The 13,625-nt window shown below is 33.5% G+C and overlaps 1 protein-coding gene across 5 annotated transcripts in view; it reads left to right on the plus strand.

Moving 5' to 3' along the window:
• The window catches only part of Liprin-beta (liprin-beta 1), a 68,047-nt gene that overhangs the window by 8,203 nt on the left and 46,219 nt on the right, over window positions 1-13,625 (plus strand). For 2 of the 5 annotated variants that reach the window (XM_076457141.1, XM_076457142.1), the window contains exon 1: window positions 1,795-3,562. The exons of the other annotated variants lie outside the window; for them this stretch is intronic. In XM_076457141.1, coding sequence (XP_076313256.1) covers window positions 2,684-3,562 — 879 coding nt within the window. In that variant the 5' untranslated portion in view covers window positions 1,795-2,683. Of the gene's footprint in view, window positions 1-1,794; window positions 3,563-13,625 lie in introns of those variants that run through there. 5 annotated transcript variants of the gene reach the window in all.

Consider the following 13,625-nt stretch of genomic DNA (forward strand, 5'->3'; position numbering starts at 1 on the left):
TAGTATATGTATAGCCTAAAGTGAAAACTCGATACTGTATTTGAATATGTAAAATGAATATTTTATATATTTCCACTCAGCACATACTCTCCCTACGGATTTCTAATGCTAAAATCAGGGGTTCGATTCTCCTCGGTGGACTTAACAGATAGCTCGATGTGACTTTGCTCTAAGAAAACGCACACACACCCAACTCATCAAATTTGTAATATTTTACACGAGAAATGTTTTTCTGTTTCATTCATGTTTATAACCATTTTAAATATCTGAATAAAATTTACGTTTATAGTAATTTTAATCCACCTCAGAATAAAACCTAGAAATGTTTTGAAGTTATAAAATTTCAGAATATTTACACAATCGTTTTCTTGAAACTTCCCTTGAAGTTCTAGGCTTCTTTGACGAAACCTTATGAAGATAACCTGCATCATCTAATGTTTATTCTACAAGAAAAAGGTAACAAAAGAAGTTGAAATCCTGTATAGAAATGAAAGCTACAAATGTAATATAAATACTCAAATCTTACATAAGATGTTTTAACTCACGATTATGACTTAAAAAGCTATAAAGTTTTAGATAACTACGTGAAACCGAAAATACTGATTATATGTTCATATCCTTCATTTTACTAAGTGAGACTGTACCAGTGTTCTGATCATATATCAACGAATACCACGTAAGAAGGCCCGGCATGGCCAGGTGGTTAAGGCACTCGAATCGTGATCCGATGGTCGCGGGTTCGAATCCCCGTCACACCAAACATGCTCGTCCTTTCAGCTGTGGGGACGTTATAATGTGACGGTTAATCCAACTATTCGCTGATAAAAGAGTGGTCCAAGAGTTAGTGGTGGGTGGTGATGACTACTTGCCTTCCCTCTAGTCTTACACTGTTAAATTAGGGACGGCTATCGCAGATAGTCCTCGTGTGGCCTTGCGCGAAATTCAAAACAAACAAACCACGTAAGAAACAATATGCTGATCACATTATAAACATATAACTTTACATACCAGTAGTCATCAAACAAATGGTATAAGCGTAATATGAACAGCTCTTGATTAGATGGATGGTAATTAACTTTGATTTGTGTTTTGAAAAAGTGATCTACTATGTAAGAAATACACGATCCTATTTAGCTGTTGGAGAAGTCCTGTTTGCCAACCGTTGTAAGTGTATTACGCTATTGTTTGTGATAGACAGTAGAACTGGAGTAGTTTGGGAGACTGTGATGGAGACATTGTTCCAACGCCCGTAAATGACATAACCCAGTTACTTGTCGTAATTTCAAATCGAACCCCAAGAATTACCAGACAAAATTTCATTATTGTATGTCATGTTATGCTATTAACATTCACAAATCAAAAACTTTTATAGTCCAGACACGAACGTCCAGTACCACGAATGCAAACATTGCTAAACATGACAGACACAATCTAGCATTTATAGTAACATAGTAGTTGCCATATAGGTATTAGCTAATACGAAATATATCAGGCACGTTGTTATATTTACCTTACGTACAACATATTATTTAGCCAATTTCATACACGTACTAAACAGTGGTAGAAGTAAGTAAGGTTTTTCCACTCAGTTTGTTTTGTTTTTATTTGGTCTTTATCTTCTTGTGTATCTGTACGTGCACAAACACGAGTTTGAATTATCTTCTTGTTTAGGCCCAGTAGTACGAGATAATACGAAGATTTTTTTTTTACGCTTTATTTAGGTGGTACTTGGCATCACTTGAAATCTTCTTTAGGTGATCCTTTTAAGTGCCACCGCACAGTTGAGAACTATATATAGCTGAGAGTCACATGCACGTATGAGAGGCTGCTATATCTCTGGCATGCTGCTGGTAGAGTTAAACATGCAGCGTCGAGCAGCCCACGCGATTTCAATAAGGCCATAAGAACTGTCCTGTAGAAAGATGTGCAGGTTCGTAAGGAAGCAAACTGATCGGTTCTTCATGTGTGCTAGGTCAGCTTGGAATCCTTCAAAGCTGAATTTGTAATTCCTCCTTGTCATCTTCCCGGTTCTGGAAGCAGAACTCAGATGTGTATAGTTGGTTTAGGGGGAGTACTTTCTTCTAGAGTTCAACCTACACTTTCTTCGAACGATATCGACCTCGTGCTGCTTAGAACGACGTTATGTTACGATTTTAAAATCGAGAACTAGATACAACACCTGTTGTTGTCCTTAAGACTGTTTTGTTTTCTTGGGAAACGTAGTGCTACATTGATGACTGTGAAAAAACGATTTGCCCGAGCAAGACGTTTATAAGTTTCGACATTAGTGTTCTCGTGTGAATATTTTGGCTTGGAAGAAACTTGAACGTCACAATTTCTTGCCTTTTTTTTTTTTTTTGAGATGATGAATAACAGATACTTTGTATATCTTTATCATAATGAAGCAGAATGTCTTCATCTTAAATAAGCTTTGTTATTCGGGAAGTCGAATTTAAATTAAGCAGATTCTTCTTTTTCTCATTTTATATTTATGACCTGTATGTAAGAACATAACATTAAGTTATTGTATTTCTAGAGAGATTCGTCATTTGTATGGTAGTGCTGTGAATGTTGCTTTTGTGGATTAAGCATACATGAAATCGGCTTCGTGCTTTCTAAGTGTGTTTTCCTGTGGGCGATATTTTGTTGGTTGTTATGGTAGAAGAAAGATAGAATAGCAACGATGTGGAATCCGCAAACCCATAGAGTTGCTGGAGAGGGTTTGTGTGTCAGACGACAAAAAAACACTTTGTCATTGTCAGTGCCAGATGATACGGTTGGAGAATGTATAGAAGACGATGATGAAGACGACGTTCCAACGCCCGTGAATGACATAACTTTGGCATCTGATGAATTCGAATGGGTAAGAACTAGTCCACTTATGATGACAGTGGGTGAACAAAGGAATACAGACTACTCTTCTGGAGATCCTGTCCAGTCATCCTCATCTAAACACCGTCCTCGTCCAGATATTGACCATCGTTCTCCTAATTCCTGTTCACTGCAGCGACAGAATCGTCCACCACATAGAAAATCTTATGTTGGTACCAGTGGTAGTAAACCAAATGACCTTTCAGTGTCTTTCCATAGTAGTCATCGCTTGCCTCAACTCAGTTGTCATTACTGCAGTCAAGGTTCTTTTCAGTTTCCTCCTCATAATCGTACGCCACAAGGCTGGTGTTGTTCACCCTCTCCATATTACCACTGTTACCATGGGGGCCTTCCACATGGAGCAGAGCTCGCCCCTTATGTTAATGACCACTGGCAGCCTAACTATTTTCATCTTCACTCGTATTATCCCCATCTTCATCCATCCCACTGTCCACCGTCATCTCCAATGCAAAAAGGGCATGAGAGAGTTCGATCTCGAAACAGGGAATCTAAACGTAGACCCACTTCTGTCCCAGGCTTGATTAGTGAACCAGCAATATTAAGTTCCTACATGACTTATCCTACTATTAGGCACGTGTGTGATAAATCTCTTGGATATCCATATAACGACTCACCATGTTGTCGCTTCGAGGAGGCGCACTGCTTCTCCCATTGGCAAAGTGAATTTCAGGTATATAAAGCACGCATTGAATTTTATTGTGTTTCTATAACATTATTTGCAAGTTACCAGTATAAAGTATATTCTCTTAGTCTGAGAAGCTTTATGGATTGTTGTTTAATACCACGTTAAGTTAAAGTGTATATATATACTGATGAATTAACCATGCACGACCGTTAAAAATATGCCGAAAACAATTAGCATAATGGTTGAAAACGAATAAGCCCATATAGTAGGTGTTTTTGTATGTAAATGTTTCATATTATCACGTTCATCTTTTGCTTTATTTGTTATACAGAAACGTCTTACAGCACTTTCAATTTCTTATAATTGGGTCTGGATTCTTTCAAGAAATTTTGGAAACTTCATATATTATATGTAATATCTTTCTTGCGCTTTGCAGCCAACCAACAGTTACACTCAGAATCTACTACAGTAAAACTGATTGTCTTTCCAATTTAGTTGGCTCAGCATGGCCAGGTGGTTAAGGCACTCGACTTGTAATCTGAGGGTCGCGGATTCGAATCCCCATCACACCAAACATGCTTGCCCTTTTAGCCGTGGGGGCGTTATAATGTGACGATCAATCCCACCATTCGTTGGTAAAAGAGTTGGCGGTGGGTGGTGATGACTAGCTGCCTTCCCTCTAGTCTTACACTGCTAAATTAGGGACGGCTAGCGCAGATAGCCCTCGTGTAGCTTTGCGCGAAATTCAAAACAAACCAAAACAAAACCATTTTAGTTACATAGTATATTTATCCTCCCCCAAGTGATACAGCGCTATGTCTACGGACATATATTGCTAGAAACCGGATTTTGATACCATTAGTGGGCATAGCACAGACAGCCCTTTGTGTAGCTTTATGCTTAAGAATAAACAACAACTACGTAAGGTATTTTCGGTTGTTAAGGTAAACATTTCTGAATAGTGAGAGCCAGATCAGCTGAACGTTTAAGCGTAATATAATTTACCAAAGTGCTTTGGATACGAAAACATCTGCGGGAGAAAGAAACATTATTTCAGTGTGCAATCGTAACAAAAACTGTAATAGAGCTTTTTGTCTTTAGAAGGAGATATTTAAGTATGCAAAATCATGTTAATTTTTCTTGATGACGAGAAACCCACTTGAAATAAAAATGTATCTCTGAACAGTTGGTATGGGTATTAACACTTTAATCAATAAAAGTGTTAATACCCATACCAGCCGTTCTGAGATGCGTGTTAATTTTTGTAATATCCCTAACGATTGTATAACGTGTAGAATATCAAGTGGCATGTAGTTTCTTTGATATATATGTGTGTGTGTGTGTGTGTGTGTGTGTATATCTTTATTGAACAACTCTGACTATTTGACAACTTTTGAAATGCCATGTCAAAGTCACGTGCAACATTGTTTGTCTGTCGTATCCAGAGTACTAGCTGTCGCATTTATTAGCTCGTTATTATTCTGTTTCTTTGTTATTGTCATTGTTATATTCCTGATTTAACTTTGTATTGTTATCATATTTGCACTTTAAACGTTTATCATTTTCACGAGATTCCGGAGCTCGTACTTCGTTATTGCTAAAAAATAATCGTGTTCCGCACTTCTGGGTCGTGCGCGAATTATGAGATTGAATGTCAAATCCCATTGGAGATTAGAGTAGCCCACCAGTTGATAGTGATAATACCTTCAAGACGAGTGACGGTTAACGCAGATTCGTCCAGTAGATTTACGTGAAATTCAAGAAACAATAACCATATCTTATTTAAATATTGTATAACCATATACCCATGTTTTAACTTTGTGTAATACCGTATCCTTATTTATTGTCATATTCGTATAATTTGAGAATATATATATATCCTTATTTAAATCTTGTGTTACCACATACCTGTATTTTAAATTAGTATGGTTACCATACCCTTGTTGTAACTGTATTGTTACAACATACTTAATTAATTCCTGTTATTACATACCCATGTTTTAAATTTGTGTAGTTACCATATCTTTATTATAACTGTATTGTTATCACAACCTTATTTAACTCATATTATTATATACCCAAGTTTTAACATTGTATTGCTACCATACCCTTGTTGTAACTGTATTGTTGCCACAACCTTATTTAACTCCTATTATTATATACCCAAGTTTTAACATTGTATTGCTACCATACCCTTGTTGTAATTGTATTGTTGCCACAACCTTATTTAATTCATATTATTATATACCCAAGTTTTAACATTGTATTGCTACCATACCCTTGTTGTAACTGTATTATTACGACATCCTTATTTAATTCCTGTTATTACATACCCAGGTTTTAATTTTGTATAGTTACCACATCCTTATTATAACTATATTGTTATGCTACCCTTATTTAAATCTTATGACATACCATTGTCTTAACTTTGTATGGTTTCCATATCCTTATTATAACTGCATTGTTACGATAATTTTATTTAAGTCGTGTATTGCTGTATTTCTTTATTAACTATATGTTGACATCATATATTTACGTTAGTACGTTTACCGTATCCTTAATTAAACTTTGTATATTTTATCATATAGTTATTTTAACAGTATTATTACCGTATGCATGAAAACATTATATTGTTATCATACCTTAATAATTTCAGTATTTAATCTTTTTATGACACTATATTCCTTTTAAATCATTTATTGTTGCGATATCATTAAGTTCCTATATTGTATATTTGTATCAACTGTTTACGTAGTTGCATTGTTACCAAATATTTGTTTTAATTTCACATCACAACAATTTCCGTAAAGTAGGATCACAAGATAAACAAATATTCATTTTGTAACTTTGAGAGATTTATTATTCATCTGAGTTTTAGAAAAGTGGGGAAAAATCACGACATTGATTTCCCCACTCCACCTCCATAAAACAAACAAAAACATCCCCTTGTAAATGTTCATCTTTTCAAGTTACAGAAAACTTGGAATTACCAGTTGTATTATCATGATGTCTCATGGATATTTTTATTACGAGCTCTATTAAAATAGTAATATTATACAAAATAAATTTAAGACAAAGCCCGAGTCCCGTTTTGAAAATTAGTGTCTAATGTCTTTTAATCATCCATTCATTGTCTGATACGATAGTTAGATAAATATCTAGAAACGTCCCTCTAATGTGTTAATAGTTTCATTTAGTTTTACAATGAATATATCTCTTTGTTTGTATCATTTTTGTTGGTGTTTGTTTTCCTTATGGCAGAGCTACATCGGGCTTTCTGCTGAGTCCACCGCGGGGAATCGAACCCATTATTTTAGCGTTGTAAATCCGTAGACTTACCGCTGTACCAGCGGTGAACATTTTTGTTGGTATCCGTCGCAAATTCTTGCCGTCTGCAAAGCAGACATACAGTATATATATATATATATATATATATTTGTATTTTTATTTCATTGGTATAATGCTGTTACTTAAGTATATATACATATATATGTATATGTGTACGTATTAACTTTAGTAACTATTTCGTATGAACTAACTGAAGTGAGTTGAAGTATTTCTAATTTCAACCTTATGATAAGTGTTACGTACATTTACCTCGATTCAGTAACGTAGTATAAAGTTACACTTTAAGACAAAGGAGGTCAGTCAGTAAAGTCTGGTCTGCTTCAACGTTTGTAAAAAAATAAAATGAAATTACAATGGAAGTGTTTAAGTTTGGTAAATGTTAAATGATACTGTCCATATACACACACTCCAGTTTCCGTACAAAAATAAAGAGAAGAAAATAGTAGAATAAACAACATTACTTATAACTCGACACTCAGCGAATCACCTACTTGACTAAACAGTTTTCTTAAAAAGGAAAGGGATTAAAATTATTGTAGATGTATTTTACTAATGGATAGATGTCGTTGGTCAAAATAGTATTTTTCAGTTTGAACTGGAAGTTGCATGGCTGTTATCGTGCCCTCACTTTAAATCCGAGGGTTGCTTGTTTCGTTACCTCGTGAGTTTACTCCGCCCTTTGGAGTCGTCAGTGCGCTCTAAGAGCCACCTGCAGTTAAGTCCATCTATATCTGTAATTTTCTCTGCAAGTGGGTTTTCTCGTTATCACGAAGTCTTGATACAAGATACTGTTTACACTCTCCCGTTTCTCCAGTCAGTTCAAAATTACAACAGCTTTGCACAGATGGCCTTTCTTAATGGTTGTACGAAAATTTTATAAACGAAATAAAAAAAATTAGTAGTTTTCTTTCGTTATTAGTTGCGTGTGTGGTTCACTTCATGTGATGTGTTTAGGAAAACTGTATTTTCAAATGCTCTCTTGTTCTGTGATTTCAAACTCGGTTTTAAAGCGTTAGCAATATATTTTAATCGCGAGGGTATTTACTTATTTCTGGTTATTTAAAGTTACTCTTAGCTTTGGACTAGAGCCATTTTAGCAGTAGCACAACAAAGACGTTTTGTTCTTGGCTGTTGTCATCAGAGCACCAAATTTGAAAAACTAAATGTCGCGTATTGCAGAATACGTATTGCGTATTCCTGTTTTTGAATTTCTTTAAAGTTTTAGTTAATTATTGTTCGTTTTGATATGGAATTTAAGTACTAAAACTACTATGAAACGTCGCCCTCAAGCCGGCTGTTTGTTCTAGTAATTACTAATCGTGATATTCATATTTCTTTCAAAAAATTGTTTAAAGCGAACATATTTTTATTTTCTGGGAAGTAATGCACGAGGAAAGTATTCGGATTGTGCTCTTTGGTCATAAGAACTTATTGCATTAAAATGAATACAGGGCTTAAAATATCCACATATTTTACTTATATAAAGTGTAACGTTTTTCCCTATTAAATGTGGTACCCTTTATTGAAAAAATAACACTTTTTGTAAGAACTCTACTTTCTCAGTACTGTATTTGAAAATATCATTAATAAAGATATAAACCCTCACGTACAGCCCGAATGAAAGTTGAGTTCTTGTTGTAAGGTAAGGAGAGTACTTTTTAAAAAAATTATGTTCTGTTATAAAGAAATGGTTGTTGCATAAATTAGTGTTATTTTTCTAGTTGTTTGAATCTTTAACCCCAATTGTGAAAATTTTATGGATTCTTGTTTGTGGTACCATTCAATAGATGGTTCAGGAGTTTTTGGCTACACGTAGAATTGACGTATACGTTACATTCATTAAATAAGTATTTGATATTTCATATAAATGACATTTTAGTTTGTATACAAACTAAAATGCTCAAATTTATTTATGTAAATAAATTTCTAAACTTACTATAATGCACGTGTGTGTAACGTCACGTCATTCTGGATAAACACATTTTGTGTTTATCCAGAAAGAATAACTCTATTATGATTTAGTGACGGAATGCAAGGAGGCCGTAACGGTGTGTGTGACGCGAAACTTTAGAAGTGTAATGAGTGTTAGTACAATAAGTCTAAAGAAAAGAGTAGCGTAGCCTAGAGAGCCAAATACGTAAAACTTATCATGAAAGTAAAAGTATCGATTCAATTTTAAATTTAAATCGCTTCTAAATTAAACTATTTTCTATTTTATTACCAAGATTTTAAATTAAATTAAGCCTCTTTAATCAATAGAGACTCTAAATAAAAAATATCAAACATTTTTTCCAGTTTATACGTTTTATATTGTACTTTTAAGTACGTATAGTCACAACAATATTAGTTCATACATTTGTAGCGATACGACATAAAAGCCACTGTTGGAAGGTAGTATTAACAAAAGGTACTGGCTTTTTTATATATTAGTTGTTAATCTAACCGATTTTTAACCCGTAATTATTATATGAACATGTTAGAAATTCATTGCATGAATGATCTTAATTTGGTCTCGCAAAGGAATGTTCCGACGTTTGACTGCCTTGACTGCCCTTTTTACATTTTATTGGTGAAACTGAATTTATCAAAGTTTATTTATTTCAGTTAGCTCTGAAATGTGAGGCTAGGCTATACTGATATTACTTTTACTGTGAGGTGTGGGTGGTAATAGTTGCCCCGTTATTTTTGATAGGCTATATGCTAGTCATTGTATAGTTTTCGTTTCAACTTGTTTAAATAAAGAGAGATAAAACAACGATTAAACGTTTCATTTGATCAAAGGGGTCAGTGTGCGAGTATAGATCGTGTTTAAGAGGAGAATGAGTCATGAAGAAAAAATGTTTCCGAGAGTATTAGTGGCGGGGGAGTTCTGTTATTAGTTACGCTGGAGGGAAACTTGGAAGACCAAACTCAATCCGATCGTTTGGAGGGGCCCAAGTGTTGCACTTAACGTTCTTAAATTATTCGTTTTTGGAACGACTATATATAACATTTTGCTGCTAATTAGTGTGTGATGAATATTGAAGTGGACGTAATTCTTCGTTTTATGTGTTAATTAACGTTGAAATGACAGTATTGCACAGCGATGTTGATGTATGGCTATTTGTAACTGTTTAACAAAGTACTATAATCTTTAACTTAAGAAGACAAAGTTCATTGCATTAAATCTCTATTAGACGTAATTTAAACGCATTTTTATTTATTTGTTTACAAATCAGATTAACGTTGTTATATATAAAATATTTATTCATATATTTTCTTTGGAATGTATGAAAAGAGTATCAAAATTCTTTGAGAAGGTTGTTTCAGCATTTCAACATGTATTCTGTGGGATGAAACATGTTATTTGTGGTCATGCCATCAAAACAAAATAATTTGTTTGGAGAATTTTAATTGAATTTCACCATATCTACAACACTCTCATTTTGTATGTAATGCTATTGAGCTTAATTTAATTGGTCCTAGAGGTAGGGTATAGTTTGTTAGATAATACTTTGGTGTTTGTAGTGATTATGACTGGTTAAAACCCTTCCCTTTAGTGTTATTAATATATATAAGATGCAACACTTACAACACAAAGATAGTGGACAATATGCTAGCTCTCCATATGTATTCTCATGTTTCACTGTCAGGTTGAACTCTCCTGTGGGAATTGCTAAGAGTATTTGTATTATGATAATTTATAATGCACGTTCTTTCATTATTTTTTAAAAAAAAAAGACTAGTCATTAATTATATGTTAATTAAAGTTCATGTGTGTGTTTTTCTTATAGCAGAGCCACATTGGGCTATCTGCTGAGCCCACCAAGGGGAATCAAATTCCTGATTTTAGCATTGTAAATCCATAGATTTACTGCTGTATTGGTGGGGGCACAGTTCATGGAAACTTTGTTTTGTTTTTCAGTTTTTAATTCATAAATAATCAGAGTTTTCTTTGGTTTAAAATGAAGGAAAATTATTTCAAGGTGAAAATGTGAAATATGGTAGTCTAATTGTGTATTTTTAATAGCTGCACATAATGACACTCAGTATGTTTTTGTCAGTAATATTTTGAATTAACTTTAACCAATACAATTAATAAATTTTGCTGTAATTAAAATTACCTATCATTGACTGGATAATAAAAGGATTAACTCAACAGTAGGGATATAATAGTTTAATCTACTAGGATGGAGTAGATGAAGTTATTTCCTGAGAATTCCAGCATTTTGTGCAGGGTGTGTGTGGCCTACTGATTAGCAAGCATGAATACTCAGCCAAGTGGTTAAGGGGTTTGACTCACAACCTGAGGGTTTGAATCCCCATCCCATCAATGGTGCTCACCCTTTCAGCCATGGGGACATTACAATGTTATGGTCAGTCTCACTGTTTGTTAATAATAGAGTAGCCCAAGAATTGGTGGCAGGTGTTGATGAATAGTTGTCTTCCCTCTAGCCTTTCACTGCTAAATTGGGGATGGCTAGTACAGATATGATAACCCTCATATAGTTTTGCATGAAATTCAAAACAAAGGAACCAAACCATGCTCAAAGGTGAATGCTGTCCATCCTCTGTTTTGTTTTTAGGAGATGCCATTTTTCATATTCCTGTCTGTACTGTTATCTGTCTTGAACAGTAGTTTTGATAGGTTTGATTCTTTTTATTGGAAAATCTATATAGTCCACTCACTTTTTCTGTAAGAATCTAATACAATGTGATGTGCCACTGTTGCACAACAGCATATCACACCATTTAAATTTTAATATACATTGCTTTTCATTATCATTGTAATTATTAGTTGTTAGTTTATTATATAAATAAAAAGGGAAGTTCTTTAACTGTGAATGAAAAATGTAAGAAAAACTAAGTGTTGAACTAAATAAATTAAGGTAGGGGTTAGATTCTTTGTTTTCTTTAAGATAACAAATAAACTGAAAATTTTTTAGAGATCATGTCTGTTTGACAGTCCTGTATTTCTACAATGATAAACATGACTATTCCAAGACAATGTAACATGTCAGTATACTAATAATGTTCAAAAGTTGTTCAGTGACCATTATTATCACTAACTCAGAATTTAATATTGAAATTCTCCATCAACATCTTTGAGCCAATTGCAGGCTTTGTGTTTCAATGACTGGGTGGATTTTGAACAAGAGAACTGAGTCCAGGCTATTACTGAGTGAAAAAAATGGGACAAAACACAAACAGTTAATCTATATCCAATAAAGCTACATTGTCAAGAATAGCTCTAGACTGTTTGAATTACCTAAAAATATTAAGTGTTTTTGACATTATAAAGTGAAGTTTTCATTTCTTGGTTACAATAACTGTAACAAGTATGCATGTAAGCCCTAGGCTTTATTGGAAAAGCTGTACTTTTGTATCTGTGGGCTGCAAATTATTTTCTTGTTGATTGGCTTATTTAATTATCAAGTTACATCACCATTGTATGTGGAAACATTTGGATTTGATTGCCCCTGTATTTTCAATGATTCAGCCATAAAGTCTTCAGTAATGTTAAATAACACTACATTAGTATTTTTAGTGTTAGTTAAAAATGAATATAATTAATTTAAATATTAAAATAAAAAGCATTTAATGAAATAAACAATTTGAATAAGAAAGAAACTGTGTAAGTGCAGAAATTCTTATTTATTGTGTACTATCAAAAGTACCCAGTTTCACTTGGGTTATTAGGTTGATTTATTCTAGATGACTATGTTAGTGTGTGTATTCTGAATCCATTTTAGCATAAAAGTATAACACGTATTTTTATTGTTCCTTTAGCGGATGTGATCTATTTATAAAGGTAAATTTCCTTTTAACTTGTTCTCTAATTTTAATCTTAAATAATAAAAACAAATAATAAAAAACAAGCCTGTTTAATTAATGGAGCCTCTAAATTAGAAAGCAACAAATACTCTTTCTAATTTTGTAGTTTATACATTTTACTTTATACTTTCAGCACAGCCTTTATATATTATATAACCTATAATATTATGTTATATTTTTATTACTAAGCAACATGATATAAAAACCATAGTTGTAATGCATTATTACTAAAATACATTGACTTTTTCTATAAATTAGAAGTTGTTACATAAGGAATCACTTTTTTTCTCTGTGGTTTTTGCTAGTTTGCCTCATTAAAAAATATGTGCATGCATCATGCACTTAGATAAGTAATACTCAAGTCCACACCTTTAAGGTATGCTTAGTATGGTGTGCAAAATTTCAGCTTTCTTTTTTCTTGGAGCTATGGTGGCTACATTTCTTTTCTGTGTGGTTTTTTGCTAGTTTACTTTGTTAAAAAGATATGCACATATGTACACTCACACGTGTTTCTATTCATTTTTCTTTTCTACATGGTTTTTCCCTAGCTTGTTTCATCAGAAAGATGTGCACATTTCTATGTGGTTTTATTGCATAAAAATATGTCCACGTGTATGCATGTTTGCATGTGGATAAGTAATGATACTCATGTACACATTCTTAGGATCCATTTATTATGGGAGTAAAATTTCAGATTTGTAAGTTCTTTTTCATTGGAGTTATGCAGTCACACACAGAACCACAAACACACTCTTTTATTATTATAGATAATAAGAAAGCTTGTTACTATATTTAACCCAATTTTTATTGGATGGGATAAAGATGATGAAATATGAAAACTAAAATTCTGAAAAAACTGCTATATTGACGAAGATGTGGGATCATTGGCATCAACTATACTTGCTGCAAGTACAACTACCTCACATGGAGGTTATATAAAAGGTAC

Source organism: Tachypleus tridentatus, chromosome 9, assembly GCF_004210375.1.
Source record: "Tachypleus tridentatus isolate NWPU-2018 chromosome 9, ASM421037v1, whole genome shotgun sequence".
NCBI classification, from domain to species: domain Eukaryota; kingdom Metazoa; phylum Arthropoda; class Merostomata; order Xiphosura; family Limulidae; genus Tachypleus; species Tachypleus tridentatus.